Genomic DNA, 17,209 nt, shown 5'->3' on the forward strand with positions numbered 1-17,209 from the left:
TGCTATTTATTTTTTCCGTTATAAAACTTGTTGGTTCTTGCAGAGGATTAGGACATGTGGACTTTAGTTAATCTTTATGTTTTGTATATCTTAAAACAATATTTTCATACAATAGTGAAGTGTCCGGTGGAGCTTTCTCAAGCACTCCTCTATTTACAAGCCTTGAGTTGAAAGCCATCCATGTAAGAGACCATTTAAATCAATGAGTGGATCTCTAGGGAATCAACGAAACGGCTTGCACTTAGAAATATGTGTTACAAGCTATCCGCTGCCTAACCTGATTTTAATGATTGATTGCAGTCATGGAGAGAATAGTAATAAAAGTCGTTGTTAATAAACTGATTATAATATCATGGCTGTCCCATTGAGAAAATAATTTTAGATTTGGCGCTTTAAATTTTTGCTGATTTTAGATTAATTATGTTAGTAATGACAGTGTTATTATGTTCAATTACATTTGCTTAACTTATTATCAATGTATGGTTTATGGCTGTTCAAACTAGAGAGTAAATTGCCCTATTTCTTCAGGAATTATGGCCATCAAGATTTATGATCATAAGACCAGTGCATATACAGCAACAATATGGACTGTCTGTGGTCATGCTCTAACTATATTTTCAAACTTGCCTATAGACCGAACTATATAAGGTAGGGATATGTTGCTCCTGCAGTATTCTCCAGTATCAGCGGGGTCACATTCATGTAGTCCCGGTCATCTTGCCATCAGTGAAGACTGGATGAACCCCCCTACCTTTCGCTACACGCTGAGCAACATTTTAAGAATAAATGTTATTTTGTGAAGTGTCTTCTATGATTTTGAGTTTGTAGACCAGGCTATCTATTTCTAATAATAAGGGCACCTTCTGAACCATATATTGTTAGTCACATATAGAGTTAAATGCAGTAATGCAAATGATGAGTGATACATGTACTGTTTGTGAGACAATAATACCTAAAACTCCTGAAGATATATTTACGTACCAATGTTAGCCTAGAGACATGACGACTCAGTGTTATACCTACTGTATTGTAAAGGCATTAATCCATGTTATAAAGTCAAGGTAGTGTCAATATATTAGTCTCTCTGTTATTTTTTCAAAAGAATATAGTCATTTGTTTTGGTATACATTGAATAAATATGAATATTACTGCAAAAGAAAACAATATCATGCCCTTGGATTTGCAGTACAATTGGTTGTGTGTTGTACTAATTGACTGTATAGTCGTCTTTGTTATATTCTAAATAATGACATTTGAACTATTGTAGCACAGCTATATTTCTCGATTACGCGTTTTTGTTTTGTTTTATACATCATGTTATGTGTATTGTGCTAATAGTAGAATTGTTTATATGATGTAAATAGTGAAGTATGTTACAATCTGTTCTCATAATACTTGTTTCTGACAATCTTTTTTTTTTTTTATCATTGTAAAAAACATGTACAACTCAAGAAGAAGAAAAAAAATATCATCATTGTTTTTTTTTATTATAAGGGTGCATTCACATATATCCGTTGTATCCGGATAGTTCCTTTTCACTTGAGCCAGACTATGTACCTCTTTGGCATCCATAGCCAGACACAGAAATGTTGCATTCAACAATTCCCTTTCTGGCTCAGTGAAACATCCGGCGTCACAACTAATGCCACTCAAAACAAGATTAACCCCATAGGAAACTATGGAATCCGTTTTGTCATCATCAAAGAAACTAAAGGCACGGATATATTATAACAGGCCATTACTGGGATGAACTATGGAAAATTTTGACATGGAAAGCAATTCTGATGTTTTAAGTACACAGTACCTGCACAAATTGCAAAAGTGTTCTGAAATTAGGAGTTGACAAACATTAAGCAAATTGCTCCAAATTATAAAAATGGTGCAAGTGGCATAATGTGTTTGATGTAATTATCTAGACGTATTAGAAACTTTTTATCTCCCTTATGCAATCTTATGGCTGGTATATATGTATACCAATAATTTGTACAAAAATAAAGTGCATGTCTTTAATAAATTTGGCAGATTTTAAAACTCCTGCTAGCCTTGGACCCTTCTCTGAATGCTTTAAGACTGTCAAAGAAGGCATAAAATGACAAAAACTGAACAAATGTTGCACACACCATGGCATAATTAGAGATTCTGACACATTTTCCTTACTAACCCCCCTGTACAACACACACACACACACACACACACATACACACACACACACACACACACACACACACACACACACACACACACACCTCCATAGACTTCACTGCTGGGAACAACCTTCTTATACAATGTAATCAATGGCATTCATGTTTAAATGTATTAAGACATTTATCCATATTTGAACAGAAATTGACACAGTAACTTCATTGTTTGGTCAGGAGGTGTTTCATCAACCATCGTCCGCATGAAATTGGAGTTGAGTATATTGGTTTACAGCATGTCAGACTAACGCAGCACTATGTTGACAATGTAGGCTCTTAGAAATACATTTACCTATTATACAAGCAATGTAAGCACTAACATGTTGGAGCCCTGGTAACTAACATCCAGTATAAATTATGCATGTTATGACAGCACTGAAGTGCAGAAGTTGTAACATGATAGAGGTTTTCCAAAGCTTAATAATACATTGAAGAAAATACTGAAATATAAGAAATGTAAACCACACACATTGTTAATAATTGATAGAACACAGGAATGAAACTCTGTCATTCATCCCTCTTCAAACATTTCTCCCTGGTATTATTTCTTCAAAATGACAGACCAATATTACATATTGTTTTCTTTTATTACTGTACACTTCATTACCACTTTATAAGGTTTGTCTTGTTTAGAAAACCCACTTTAAAATATCTTGTTAGAGAATTAATAGAAATCAGTAGAAGAAGGACCCACGTACAGGACCCCCCTTTTTTTTTTAGCATCTACAAAGAGCATCTCTCTCTCTCTGGAGGGCCCAGCATGTTTGCGTGTTACATTGACAGCTAATTGATTTAATGAGTGCTCTGTAATGCTGAATTTCCCCTGTGGTGGGGCTGCAGGGAAATGGAACTCTTGTTGTCATGTTCCTCCATAGATAGCTGATCGCTGGGCATACCTGCAGTGGGAATCTCTCTGATCCGCTTATGGTCAGGACACCCTTTTGAATGAAAAGGCATTGTGCAAAGTGGACAACCACTTTAAGTGCCCATGCACATGACCATATTGGGGCTTTAATAGAGGTATATGAGCCATCTACTATACCTTCGTATGCTTCTGATTTAAAATGGAGGCATAAAAAGTTTTTTGCTTTTTTTATAGAAATCTGACAAAGAAAATAAAGGCATGCTCCATTGGACTTTGTATGTACAGAGGTATTCTCCCCTCTAAGCATTTTCAAGGGAGAATATCTTCCTTCATATGGAGTCCATCGAAGCCTGTAAGGCAGTGCATAGAGGGTGCACTACTCCATGCTAAAGGAGCCGTGTAGGCTCTGTGCCAGTGTGCATGGGCACGAAGTGCTGAACTATTCTTTATTGTGGTAGGAAAAGCAGCCTTGATAGTGTGTGCTTTTGCTTGGTAATCCATGTGTTAGCAATAGGTATTGCATTGTTTTTGAAAGCAACTTGGCTAATATTTCAAGGCTTTGTTCACATCTGCGTCAGGGCTCCGCTCTGGCATTCCGTCGATGGTTTCCGTCAGAAAGGAACCCTGACTAAAACAAACAGAAACCATAGGTTTCCGTTTGCATCACCATTCATTTCACTGGTGACCGATCCAGTGCAAATGGTTTCAGTTTGGCTCATTTTTGCAAGGGTGCAGTCATTTTGACTGAATTAATAGCGTAGTCGACTACAGTATTCCGTCAAAACTACGTAACCCTTGCACAACTGAGACAAATAGAAACGGAAATTTGCACCGGATTCGTCACCATTGAAATCAATGGTGATGCAAACGGAAACCTATGGTTTCCGTTTGTTTCCGTCAGGGTTCCGTTCTGACAGGAAGCTCCGACAGTACGCCAGAACGGAGCCCTGACGCAGATGTGAAAGAAGCCTTACTTTGTTCATTAGCCGCAATAGCAGACAAAGCATCATTGTAAGAAGGCAGAATTTGTCTTGATACCTTATTACTGTAAGCACAATGTAAACATACTACAGTTGCAAGTGGTGGTATGTGACACTATTGGTGGTTAAATACTGGACACCTTGATTGTGTAACTATAGCTCCCTTAACATCAGACGCAAAACTGCACAAACGTATCTGTAAATGTAATATAGTATATTCTGCGCAATAAGTGTCACATATACCGGCAACAACTAATTTTAAAGGAGTGTCCACACCTAAGCAAACTTTTTAATGCTCTAATTGGCACAGTAATAATATAACTATCCACAAAATAATTAAGTTGTAAGGTAGTCTACTAGAAATAATTTAGTAAAATGGACCTTGTTGCAACTTTATGATGTAGGTAAAGAGATTATATTGAAATTATTACATTAAGTCCATTGAGAAAGGAAACCAGAGGAATCCTCCAGCTCACCAACTGAGTGTCTTAGTCCAGGCCGCGCTCAGATCCTTCGTGACGGCACACGGCAAAATAGTAGAAGAAGAAAAGGAGGCCTTTGATCCAGCGCTGAGGTAGTTTAAAGGGAAATAATGTTCCAAATTTAATCCAAACATGATTTAAAATCCAATATGCACAGGGGTGGTTGCAGTGTGAATTAGCCTATGCGTTTCGGACAATGCTCTTGTCCTTATTTATGGCTTGAATTCATGGCTTCACAAGTCCATTGCTACATATGACACAGCAAAAATGTAAACATATGATCCAATTTTGATAGCCGGTTAGGCAAAAGGTACGGTAGCACACCATATAGTTTATTGGTCTTTTTACTGAACGACAAAGTTAACATAATTTTCTACTGTGAATGGCATAGAGGGAAATATATAAATAATAATTATGCTACTGATGATAATATAGTTGTAATTATTAGCGTACTCTAAAATGTTATTACTAATAATGCATTCCTCATAAAATAACAACACTTTACCCAGTGAAATGTATGAATATATTAAAAACTCGACATTACCATTTTTCTTGTCAACGGGTCATGTCGCTACAAACTCCGACCCTGTCCAATCAGTGCTGACCATATCAGACTGTGTAGGGACGCACCCTATTAACAAGAAAAATGGTATTCCCAGTTGTCAATGAATTCATGAATTTCCAGGAAGAATAACAGAGGAAAGGCACAGTGCAGAGTTCTAATCAAAGATGCTCCAGCAATACTACTTAATGGGGAATACAAGTATTTACTAAAATAGACATGTCTGGAAAACAGACATTATTATTTTGAATCCATAATATGCGCCCCCTCCTTCTTACCTCTGTATACACCTAGTCCTGACACCGCCTTTACAAAAAAATTACTATAATGCATTCTAAACACTACATGTGCAATATGGAGAGGGAATCTCTTCCACAACAGATGGAACTTTGTGTGAATACTTTTAGATATGTAGCTATATATACTCAATTGGTGGTCACTTGGATAGGAAGTAAGTTGTTGCTAGGCAACAATTCCTTCCACAACCTGCAGTGGCAGCAGTAAGAGAAGAGATAAAGATAGTTTCTGCAATGTTATATAATACTAATTTAACCGCGTGTATCTCGCTACCCCAGAGTTTTCTTTACTTAAAGGTAAACTATGGAGGGAAGTTAGAAAAACAATATTGTTCATCCTTATAAGCTTAGTAAAAACATAATATAATATGTGATAGCAGACTATAGTTTGGAATTTATTTACATAATAGGTTGATAAAACAGCTTTTGGTGAATACATGAATTTGATATTAATCAATTAAATTCCATTTAGCTTCTATTTGGCCTAGTAGGGTACATGATAATTTTAGCATAATTGCCATGTAATTTGCAAAGGATAAATAATAGGAAGTAACTGCAGTATATAATTAGGTGTCAATTATATCCATGGATACCGGTAGTAATTGCTGGACTATTTGTACCTTGAATAATAAAAAAATAAGATACATGTTCGTTCTTGAAGAGGAAAACCTGATTTATTTCAATAAGTTCTGTTATACAACAATAAAATTATTATTAAATCTGATAATTTGTTTATATGGTTTAGTTCCCATCTCTGCTGCGCAACTAATTATATTTAATATTTATACCTGTGGTACTCTGCATTTCATATAATTACCAAATTATTTCAATATTGTTTTTCCCCATATGATCCTTTTCATTTGAATTTTATTGGATTTTGAAATACTGGACAACCCTCCAAAACAAAATCACCCAAATTATTACAATAATATGAAAATTCTCATTGTATACCAATTGACTGCAATGAACTCCTCACATGTAGGCCATGAAAGTATAAAGCCTAAGCCTTATCTGTATATAGATAAGCTGTACAGAGCAGCACGTTCGCTATATACATTGTACAGATCCTTAGCATCAATTGATATTATACATATTATAAAACAAAAAGTGGTAATAATGGGCCCTTAATACCAGTGTCCTAAAGGTCAGAAGACCACGCTGTTTGAAGCTGACTTTCTACCAGGTCTATTTCTTCAGTTGATACACAAATGTCCTGTGTGTGGAAGAGCCGGCATGGAAGATCCTGGAAGACTCCAGGTGAGCTGCAGAGGGGGCCCGTAATGTATTATATTGTGCTGTCTGTGTTTGCGGTGGAGAGAGGACAGAGGGGGGCGTTAAATTACAGACACCCCTCTCCACCGCAAACTGCACAATACAATACCTTACAAACTGTGGGTCGCGACCCCCTGGGGGGTCGTGTGAAGACCTCCGGAGGGTCATGAATCACTCACCGAGGTCCCGATTCCTGTTGAATTCAATGCTGAAGCAAGGAGCTGAGGGCTCCTTGTTCCAGAATTCACTGTGCCCTGAGTGCCTCGGCGCAGACAGGCACGATGTTGTGACGTCATCGCGCCAATCTGCGCTGAGTCACACATAGCACAGACCAAAGGAGGAAAAGGATCCTGTCGTGGGAACGGGGATAGATGAGCAATTTTATTATTTTTATATTATGCACGTATGGTGGGGCAGCTAGGGGGGCATTATACTGTGTGGGGGGCAGATATGGGGGCACTATACTGTGGAGGCAGCTATGAGGGGCATTATACTGGGGGGCATCCGTGGGGGCTGTTGGGCAAGGCGGTTGGGCATAGGCATGCGCAGGGTTCTGTTCGGGAGTGGGACGTGTAGGGGGGTTCAAGCTGAATTCTTGCACCAGAGCCTATGAGCCTTTAGCTACGCCCCTGGGCCAAGGCATCTTAGTGCAACCCTGCCATAGAGAGAGGTTCATGGTTATTTGTTCAGTGAGAGAACAGTTCTTAGTGGAAAAATGCTTTAGTTTACATCTTCACTTTCTGCAAATCAAGCAGGTCCAAAAATCTGGTTGAAAAACAATGTATGCAACAATTATCCAAACAAAAAAAATTAGATTTGGGCAGAAGCGTCCCCAATGGCAAAGGTGTTGCTAGGGTCTTAAAAGATATGGGGCACAAGCCCCAAGACACATGTTTACCCCCCCCTAAAAAAAAAGAAAATATATATATCTCGGAGACAGCATATCTATAAGACTATGGTCCCTATAGCTACCCCCTCCTGTAGATAGTGCTACACACATCCCCTGTAGATAGCACAACACACTCCCCCCCTTTGTAGATGGTGCCACACACTTCCTCCTTTGTAGATGGCACCACACAGCCCCCCTTGTAGATGGTGCCCCCAGTAGACAAATTAAAAAGAAACCTTATACTCCCCTAGTTCTGTTCCCACATGATTGGAACTGAAGAGTCTGTCTCCTCAGTACTGCAGCGCATGAGCCGCCGAGATGGAATTCTTGCATAGGCTGGCGTGATTCAGTGGTCATCGCGCCGGCCTGCGCAGGGATACTGTCCCAGCGTCTTGCCTAGTGAAACTCAGCTGGTAACTCCCTGCTCCACCATATAATTAAATTGTATCTGCGTCCTGAGGACGCAGATACATTTAAATTTGGCAGTCACACGGGGATCAGGGGCACCAGGCCAAAAATCTGGGCTTGGGCCCTAGATGCCCGATGCTAGTGATTCCACTGGTATCTGTACACGACCGTATTGGTTTTACAGTCCGCAAAACTACGGGTCCATTGTGGTCCATTCGTCCGACCAAAAAAAAACCCTTGTTGTGCATCCGTGAGTCATCCAAAACAATGTCTCAGTATTGGTGAATCCGCAAATTCGGACCATAAAATGACTTGTCCTGAGTTTTTGGGGTCCAGATTTGCTGCACCCGCACCGATCTGGGTAAATCAAGGTCATGTGCATGGGGCCATAGAAAAAGAACGGGTCCGTAATGTGTCCGCAAACCTGCGGATAAATTGTGGATGCAAATATACAGTTGTGTGCATGAGGCCTAAAGCTGATTGCTGGGAGTCCCAGCAGGGGGGCATTTTATTATCCGCTTATTGTTAATGGATCCCTCTAACAAAGAGGGATTATCCAAGGGTTATACTTTTAACTATATTATGCTTCATTACGGCTGGATACCGGCTCTATGTAGCTGAAATGTTAAACACCAGTTGAATAAACCACCATAATACTGCAGCTTGGTTAATGTTTTCTGCCTTCTCCACGTTGGCTGTTGGTTTTGGGATATTTGACTATTCCTTGGATGATTCCACCATCTTGCAAACCTTCGGGGACTGCATAATATAAAGCTCACTAATGTTTTATCTATCAGAATTGTTCTTGCTGCAAGCAGGATCGATCTGAACAGAGCTGGGAAACTACAGTAAAAACAAAAGTTCCCGGTAGCTGCCCCCAGGGCTGGTTGGTAACTATACTCTAGAATTTACAGCAATACGGTAGATCATTTATCTGTGAAGTTGCAGATTTAAAATGACACCATGATCAGGTAATGGACAGACACATAGGATACATCATTCTTTGACCTACCTTCACTGATCATGGTGATGTCTCCCAAAGCAACATTTTTTTTGTCTAAACCACCTGATACCGCCCCTTATTATTTTATCATGAGTAGTGTCCAACTTTTACTAAAATTTACTGGACTCCTTTTTTTAAGCCTGGTCATTTGTGTTTCAAGTGGAAGAATAGGTTAGAGCTAGTTAAGAATCCATTTATATTCCATGCCATCCATGGTATTCTCATAAAGACAACTATTCTTCTCCTTCTTTATTAGCCAATCATCAGATCTATAAAAAAAATTGATAGCCTTAAAATGCCGGTCCATTTTCTAACAAGTGCTAGTCTGTCTCATATCTCGCATGACTTCTAGATCATAGTAAGAAAAAGCTTTCCATCACTTCTGTGCCTTCAATTGTAATATGAACTTTTTTTTCTGTTATTACAAGCATTTTAATATAGAAATAGTCCAAATGTTGGCCCGTATGATCTTGGGACTACTTCTGATTGTAGAGAGCTGCTTTTACGGACATGTATATAGCTTTTCTTTTATTACTTCTATATGGATACTGCAACAGTCAAGTCCTCGGATTTTGACAGTAAATAATATAAAGATTGAGCACACATGCCACATTTTTTAAAGAGGTTAAAAAAATAAAACAAGAAAGAGCCTTAACAACGTGAGCTCATAAAATGCTTATAGTTTGCAATTTAGATACGGAGTGTGGTTACGGCAGACTGTGGGTAAGGAATACAGAAAAGGAGACGCTCTGGAGCTGCATACTTGAATCTAAGGAAGGGGCTCCTTGCATAGAGATTTATGTAAGGCGGTAAGGAGCTCCATCTTGGGAGCTACACTCAAGGACACCGAGTCGCTCATTACGGACAGTGGCATACATAGTCTTTAATACTGTTAACGGCTATTTTTAGTTTGTTTCTAGGCTCTTTAAAACCTTGTTAAAAGGGTTGCAGAAGATTTTGTTTGCTTGTTTTTTGTTTTTTTTTCAGAAACAGCGCAACTCTAGATAGACTGTGTCTGGTATTACATGCAAGTTACTGGGGCTGAGCTGCAATACTAAACAAGGCCCATGGACAAGAGTGGCGCTGTTTCTGGGGAAAATAAAACGTTCAATCTATTTTCTGATTTCACATAACGTTTTAAATTAGAAGTGGATTTCCCCTTTAGACTGGTTTCACTCGTGCTAATAATGTGTTTTTTTGCGGAGGTTTATTGCAAATCAGCGCCATTTTGCTGTGTTTTTCATAAAAGCGTGGCAAAATGGTACAGCCTTTGCGCGCTTGGTGGCTTAAATTGCATTTTAACCTTGACGTGAGCCTTGCCTTAGGGTACGTTTACATACTGTAATTCTTACAGTATATATATGTTTCACCTGTAAAAACCGAGTGGCCAAAGACCGCATCGCAAAATACTGGGTGCGTTTCTTGACCATGTGGTGAAAAATTACTGATGTAAACATACCCTTAATGACTTCTTATTTTCTCATGCAATGTTTCGTGTATTTATTAATTTTTTTATACTTTCAATAATTAAATACTTTAATACATGTAAATGGCTTGCACGGTTTATGTCTCAATGTTATTCTGTTTCAAATATTCTGTATTTATTTGCTATTTTATAGCTATTTTATAGGAAATATCATCCAGAAATATGATGTCTTTTAATGCATACATTATTGTTGTTTTTTTTAAGTCTAATCTGCAACCTAACCAACTATAAACATGCTACAAATTTAATTAAAATAAAAGGGTTGTTGCTGATATATTACGAACGCTTGAACTGTAATTAGACACATTCTGTTTTATTTATTCATCGAAATGCTAACTATTCAAATGAACTTCAATATAAAAGACACATTACAACTGATGTGTAGCTGAAATGTCATAATCACAATGTCCTTGTGAATCAGATGCCGGTCGTCTCTCCTTCAGGATGGTGTCCTTCTCAGTTCCTTGTTCTCATAACAGTAAAACATCAATGATATATAGATGAATTACTGGAAAAAGAAGTATTCTCCCGATACTTTTTAATGAATCGGTAAACGACACTACAGCAGTGAGTCAATTTCAATAAAAGGCTACATATTGTACTTTTGAGTTTTATTTTCTATAATGTTAGTTTCTTTGAAGGTAAAGGGGATGACTCATAATTACAACCACATTTCATATGCCCTATAGGGCCATATGGACATCATAGAGAGGGGTCCCCACAACCAATGTTCCCTCTAAGCCTTTGCATCTGCTAAATGGAGCAGTTGGGGAGCTGGGCAATGTACCAACAACGGTGTAAGTAACCCCATGTACCTCACATTAGTAACCTGTGCTCCTCACATTAGTGTTACAAATGTGAGGTACACAGAGGCAATAATGTGAGGTACATGGGAGTCACTTACTTTTAATGTGAGGGAGTTATTAGTTTAGTAACCCTATATGAGTCTCACATTAAATAACCTCATGTATGTACCTCACATTAGTAATTCTGTGCCTCACATTAACTCTGTGTGCCTCTCTAACTACATGTGCCTTACATTAGTAACACTAATGTGAGGAGGCACATTGGGGTTACCAATGTGAGGCACATGAAGTAACTAATTTAGTACCTCCATATGCCTTCCATCAGTAATGCAATGCTTTTTATTTAATATTACCATATGTGCCTGATACTTAAAATTCCTCTGAGGCAAGGCAGTGTACGGCCTAGACGGTGAAGCCGGGAGGCAAGTCGGTTCTTGCCTACTACCGTGGCGCATTCCCGCCGTGCCTGTACCTGTCTCTTTCTCATAATGCCTCCCTGACAGAGCTATAGCTGGGTTTTTCATCACCCAGTGCGGAACATACACAGGTGGAGAGGGCTGGCAGAAACAGAATAGCAGACATTTCTTGGAGGAACACTATAGAGGGGGCCCTGATGTAAGTGAGGCTGTATTGTTCAGATATCATCTTGCACGCCCTCCTATTTTTGCCTGGCTCTGTGCTCGGGGCATTTGACCCTCCTGCTCAACCTAGCTATGCCTCCCTCTCTCCCTCATGTTAGGATTTATGTCAGTGGCCAGTGAAGAAGGAGCATCTATCCTATCATGCAGTAGCATGTAAGTTGGCTTTGGACTCCAAAGCACGCTTATATGCTGCTACAGCAGAGGGCTCAGGTGGGACGTTCCTCCTTCACTGACCATCCTGCAACTGTGTGGGCTGTCATCCAGACTGAGCTCGATCAGTGAGGATGCACAGCTTAATACAAACACTGCCCACAACTCAGGACCCCCATCCTCTGTAAGCCAGTGTGCTAAGTAAGAATGCCGCTCTGGCAAACCCAACCTATCCATGTACTTACATTGTACGAACAACAAGGCTTCTCCGGAGATAACAGCTGATCACCATGATGATGGCCAGCTGGCCGCCGTACTGGCTTCTGTTCAAAAAACGTTATCTTTGAGGCAATCCCATTTAAAGTAGTTTTAATCCACTGCATGTGAATTTATGCTTCGGAATCGCTGCTTTTGTTACGGATTTTCACAATTGAATTCAATGGGAGGTAAAACCCATGGCAAATAGCAAATGTCACAATTTTTCTGGTGGAACATCTTTGAATCTGCAAATCTTATACTTACCCCGTTCTGTATAATTCTCTGTCTGGGTCGGCCTCCTGGTATGATGTTTCATAGCATGTGACACATGGGTCACATGGAATGAAATGTCATCCCAGGGGGCCAGGTTGCGTGGACGTCAGAGGGTAAGTATGGGTAAGTATAGGCTTTTAAAAAAAGAACAATAAAAAAAACTGCTATTTTCCACAATTTGGTGCGGTCTTTCGACCGGAATTCCCTGCGGGTCCAGGGAATATATAATGTATAATGGAATAAATAAAACTTTTGTTTGGTAAAAGCACATGTATGATTCAATGAATGCTCCTTCCCAAAGTAAATACATGCAAGACCACTATAGAGAAATCAATGTGTAATACACTCTCTATTTTAAAGGCTATGTACATCTTTGAGGGGAATTTATTTTTTGTTTTTTTAATTTGTCTTTATTAATAATTTGTTTTACATTTTTAGATACAGCTGCTCTGTATTCTGTATACAGAGCAGCTGCATGTAGTGCTAAATCTTGCACCCATCAGAGCAGCTGTATCTAAATAGGTAAACTACACATCACAGGTATACATAACCTTTAACTCCTATCTTCAAGCAACTACGGATCCATAAGCATACTATGTGCCGCCATTTGGTGTTTTATGCGGCATTGTATTATGGGGTTATTCTCTCTAGATGCAATGCTTCTAGGGTAGTATACTTCAGTAATATGACATGCTATTTTACAGGTAAAACACATCCTTTGAACATGTTTCACTATGAGCGGTTTTGATCTATCTATATATCTATTTATAAGTGCCAAGTTTACTGAAGACAGGCATGACATTCTGGACAACATTAATAAATAATATAATGTGTTATTAGTATGCATTTCTTATATAGCCAATAACTTGTAAGGCGGTTCCTTGATGGAAGTTAGCCAGAAAAGACCTTTAAAATGTTAATCTTAAAGCTAATCCATAGATCTTCTGTTTTAGGCCCGATGCACACGACCGTAAAATTGTCTGTAATTGCCGACCGTAATACGTCTGCAATTACTGACCCATTCAGTTCTATTGGCCGCGGACACCTTTCCGTATCGCTACGGATGGGTGTCCGTGTCGTAGAAATGTTCCGAAAATTATGGAACATGTCTGTTCTTTTCCATTTTACGGCCCGTGCTCCCACACTTTGTATGGGAGCACGGCCAGAAAATCCGGGCGGCAGTCTGGGGCCGGCCGTGCCCACAATCGTGGGCAGAGATTACGGGCACGGCCTTGTGCATGGGGCCTAACTCTTGAGAGGATCTCCATGGCCATGTCTTTCTTATTTCTTACTGCTCTTTCTCTCTCTCTCCCTCTCTTTCTCTTTCTTATTAGGCCCTATTCACATGAGCGTATTTTACGTCCGTGATACACGTGTGAAAATCACGCGCGTCGCACGGACCTATGTTAGGCAATGGGGACGTTCAGACTGTCCGTGATTTTCACGCAGAGTGTGTCCGCTGCGTAAAACTCATGACATGTCCTATACTTGGCCGTTTTTCCTGCATCACGCACCCATTGAAGTCAATGGGTGCATGAAAATCGCGCACGGCACACGGAAGCACTTCCGTGTGCCGCGCGTGACTCGTGCTGTAGTTGTATAATAAATGAATGAAAACATAAAAGCACCTCCTGCTTTTATGTTTGTAAACATAAAAACAGAATGTCATAACGATGCCATATGCGCGGAAATCACGCAGCCACACACGCACCAAATACTGATGCCACACGGAACTGCTACGCATGCAAAATGCAGCGTTTTTTGCATGCGCAATACGCTCGTGTGAATAAGGCCTTATTGTGACTTTTCTTTTTTAATACAGCTTTCATGTAATTTCACCGTGAGACCAGAGAGTTTGTTCAACATTTCCTTATCACTCCTTTTGGTTACTATATATAAATAAACTGTCCAATAATATGATACTGATAAATATATACTACCCTAATCTACACTTATTGGACACCGAACACATTTTGAGAAAAATTAGGCCGAATAAATAAAAGCATAATAAGTACTCATATAATAAAGTCCATCAACCAATATCCGATGTGTTAGGAGATGCAATGCATTATCTACTTATTAGAGAAACATTTATTTTTCGAGGGTGGACCATTTTGATCTGTCCTAACCAGAGCAGTTAATTCTTTCTAATAATCGTTTAACTGTAATTCCTGACTTTTCTGGAAATCATGGATTAACACTTCTAACCTATACACTATTCTTCAATCAGGAAAATAAGTGTTTTTCCCTGATAGAATTTAATATACCCTCTATAAACCATTTTTTCCCTCTTTTAATGGTTGTCTGCTAATCCCTATATTCTACTGTTTGCATGTGACGTCTATAAAATGATTGTATTCTCATTTCTTTTCTTTCATAATTCTTCTCTGCTTCCTTTGATGAATATACTTTTGACTGCAGACTGGCAATATGAGGGTAAGATGTCACAAGCTGGAAGTCCTAAACATTGCTTGTCTGTTATTCATATCCATTCTTCTTATAACATTATTCAAATTCTGCTCACTCGCTTCAATTAGATCCTTTTGATCACAATTAAATTCCAATTAAATTTGTTTTTGTTGTGAAGCTTTAATTACAATGTTTCCCTTTTAATCATCTCTTTATGTTATTATTTTTGTCCTAAATTACCATAATATCCTTCTAGTCCTGAAGGACTTCAACTTCACAACTTTGTTTGCCTCGGACTTCAGAGAGAGGCTTAATAAGGGTTTTCAAAAACATTCAATTTACATATAAAGGAGCCCAAACTTTTGAAAATAGGTACAATGGCTGTGAGTACATCAGTGGCTTTTGATGTTATATGTGACCACTTGTATATTGTGATGTGGTAGATGCTTGTTGTTTGCATTTTTAGGTGTGCCGACGCCTCTCCGTTCAGTGCGACATTTTGGCAGTACAAGTTGACTTTGTGAAACCATTTTGTGCAGTCATTAAATTACATTACTCTGTGCAGTGCAGCCTGGATCTCCCAATATCATCTCTATTAAAACGGCCATACCAGCAGCATAGCTTAACTACTTTACATAATGAGGCAGTCATTAAGTTAATTAATTGCTTATTTTCCTTTGCTTGTAGATTGTGAACTGGCCAGGCCTGGTCCACCAGCAACTATAGTTGCTATAGATGAAGAAAGCCGGAACGGTAAGCACATTTGGAGAACCCTTTTTATATAAATCTTAATTAAAATATCATTTTGATTTCGAGCTGTGAACTTTTGGAATATCTTATCCGCTTGAATCTTACATTCAGGTGATATCATAAGGGTCAGTTCACATAGAGGTTTTGTGCGCTTATTTTAATGCACCAAAGAAAATCTCCCAAAATCTCCCCACATTGATTTATGGGAGGCAGAGGCATTATTTTTTTCATGGGCAGCTTTTGGCCGCGTGTGAAAAAAAAAAAGCAGCATGTCCTTTCCTTCCATGGCAGAAAAAACCTGCGGCGCTTGTTTCTGAGTGTTTTTCACAGTGTTTTTTGCCCACGGTCCCTTCATTAGCTTCAATGGCCGCAGGTGAAAAACGCCACAAAAATGCAGAAAAATACATGCAGGTAATTCAAAATCTGCGTCAAAATTCCTGGAGGAATTCTGAGGCAGATTATTCCTCCTGCAAAAAAATCCTGTGTGAACACGGCCAAAGAGTGCTTTTAAAATTACGGAATGTTAAAACCAAAAGTGGAAGGTTTATATATTCACATTTTTATATGATCTTGGTTAGAATTAGTTTTCTGTAGCTGTCTGTTCTTCTATGTAAGAAGGGCAATCTATATAGGCGTATAATTTTACCATTTATCTTTTATGAGTAATTTATTAGCTACCGTAAACTATTAAAGCTGAGCTATGATTCAGATAGTATATTGAAGGAATTCTAAGTGCAAAAAATAGATGCACAAAACTTACAGAAACTACTTAAGACTTTATTGTAATTGATAGGTCTTGGCTTTATTAAACTTTGGTTATAGGATATAATAGGCAAAAAGTTAAAAACTTATAAAAAATAACCAGGTGAGGTAAATTGACAGATGTATAAATAATTGTTTAAATGTTTTAGATGCAGCCCAATTGTAATTCAGCATTAAATTGACCAGAACATTATCAAAAACATTGCTCAGCTGCTTTTTAACACTTAAAAAAAAGTTTACATGTTTTATGTAATGGTTGTTTTTTTTTTCACACATAGTTGGATTACGGAATGTATGCAAACAAAATAGTTGTGTTCCAATGTGTATTTGAAGCAATGTTTCTTGTAGATAGTACATTTTGGAAATGAAATGTAAACTACAGCTGCTGCAGTTTAGAAAAACCATACTAAATCCACAAGAGAACTACAAATGAGTGTCGGGGTCAGTAACTGGACAGAAACTCTGGGCTGTAACAGTCTTAATAATTAATAAACTGTCTGGTCGTACAACCAGTACCAGCTATCCGTTCATAAATTACAAAAAATGTATGTATGTACTGGCCTAAATCCAAAGTTTTATATATGTATGGTATGTAGGTCTTTGGGACAAAAAAAACAGTAGCTGCAGCAAATAAAATAAAATAAAAAAACACATTTTCACCTGTTAAATTCCCCTCCACACCAGCGTTGATCCCCGCTGGTATTTGTTTACATTCCAGG

The 17,209-nt window shown here is 38.6% G+C and overlaps 1 protein-coding gene across 1 annotated transcript in view; it reads left to right on the forward strand.

Annotated features, from left to right (window-relative positions):
* PCDH15 (protocadherin related 15) overlaps positions 1–17,209 on the forward strand; it is a 1,038,602-nt gene that overhangs the window by 218,755 nt on the left and 802,638 nt on the right. Inside the window, exon 3 of the mRNA XM_075841191.1 lies at positions 15,666–15,731. Within this exon, the coding sequence (XP_075697306.1) occupies positions 15,666–15,731 (66 nt within the window). The remainder of the gene's footprint in view (positions 1–15,665; positions 15,732–17,209) is intronic.

This window comes from Rhinoderma darwinii, chromosome 11 (assembly GCF_050947455.1).
Source record: "Rhinoderma darwinii isolate aRhiDar2 chromosome 11, aRhiDar2.hap1, whole genome shotgun sequence".
In the NCBI taxonomy this organism is placed as follows: Eukaryota; Metazoa; Chordata; class Amphibia; order Anura; family Rhinodermatidae; genus Rhinoderma; species Rhinoderma darwinii.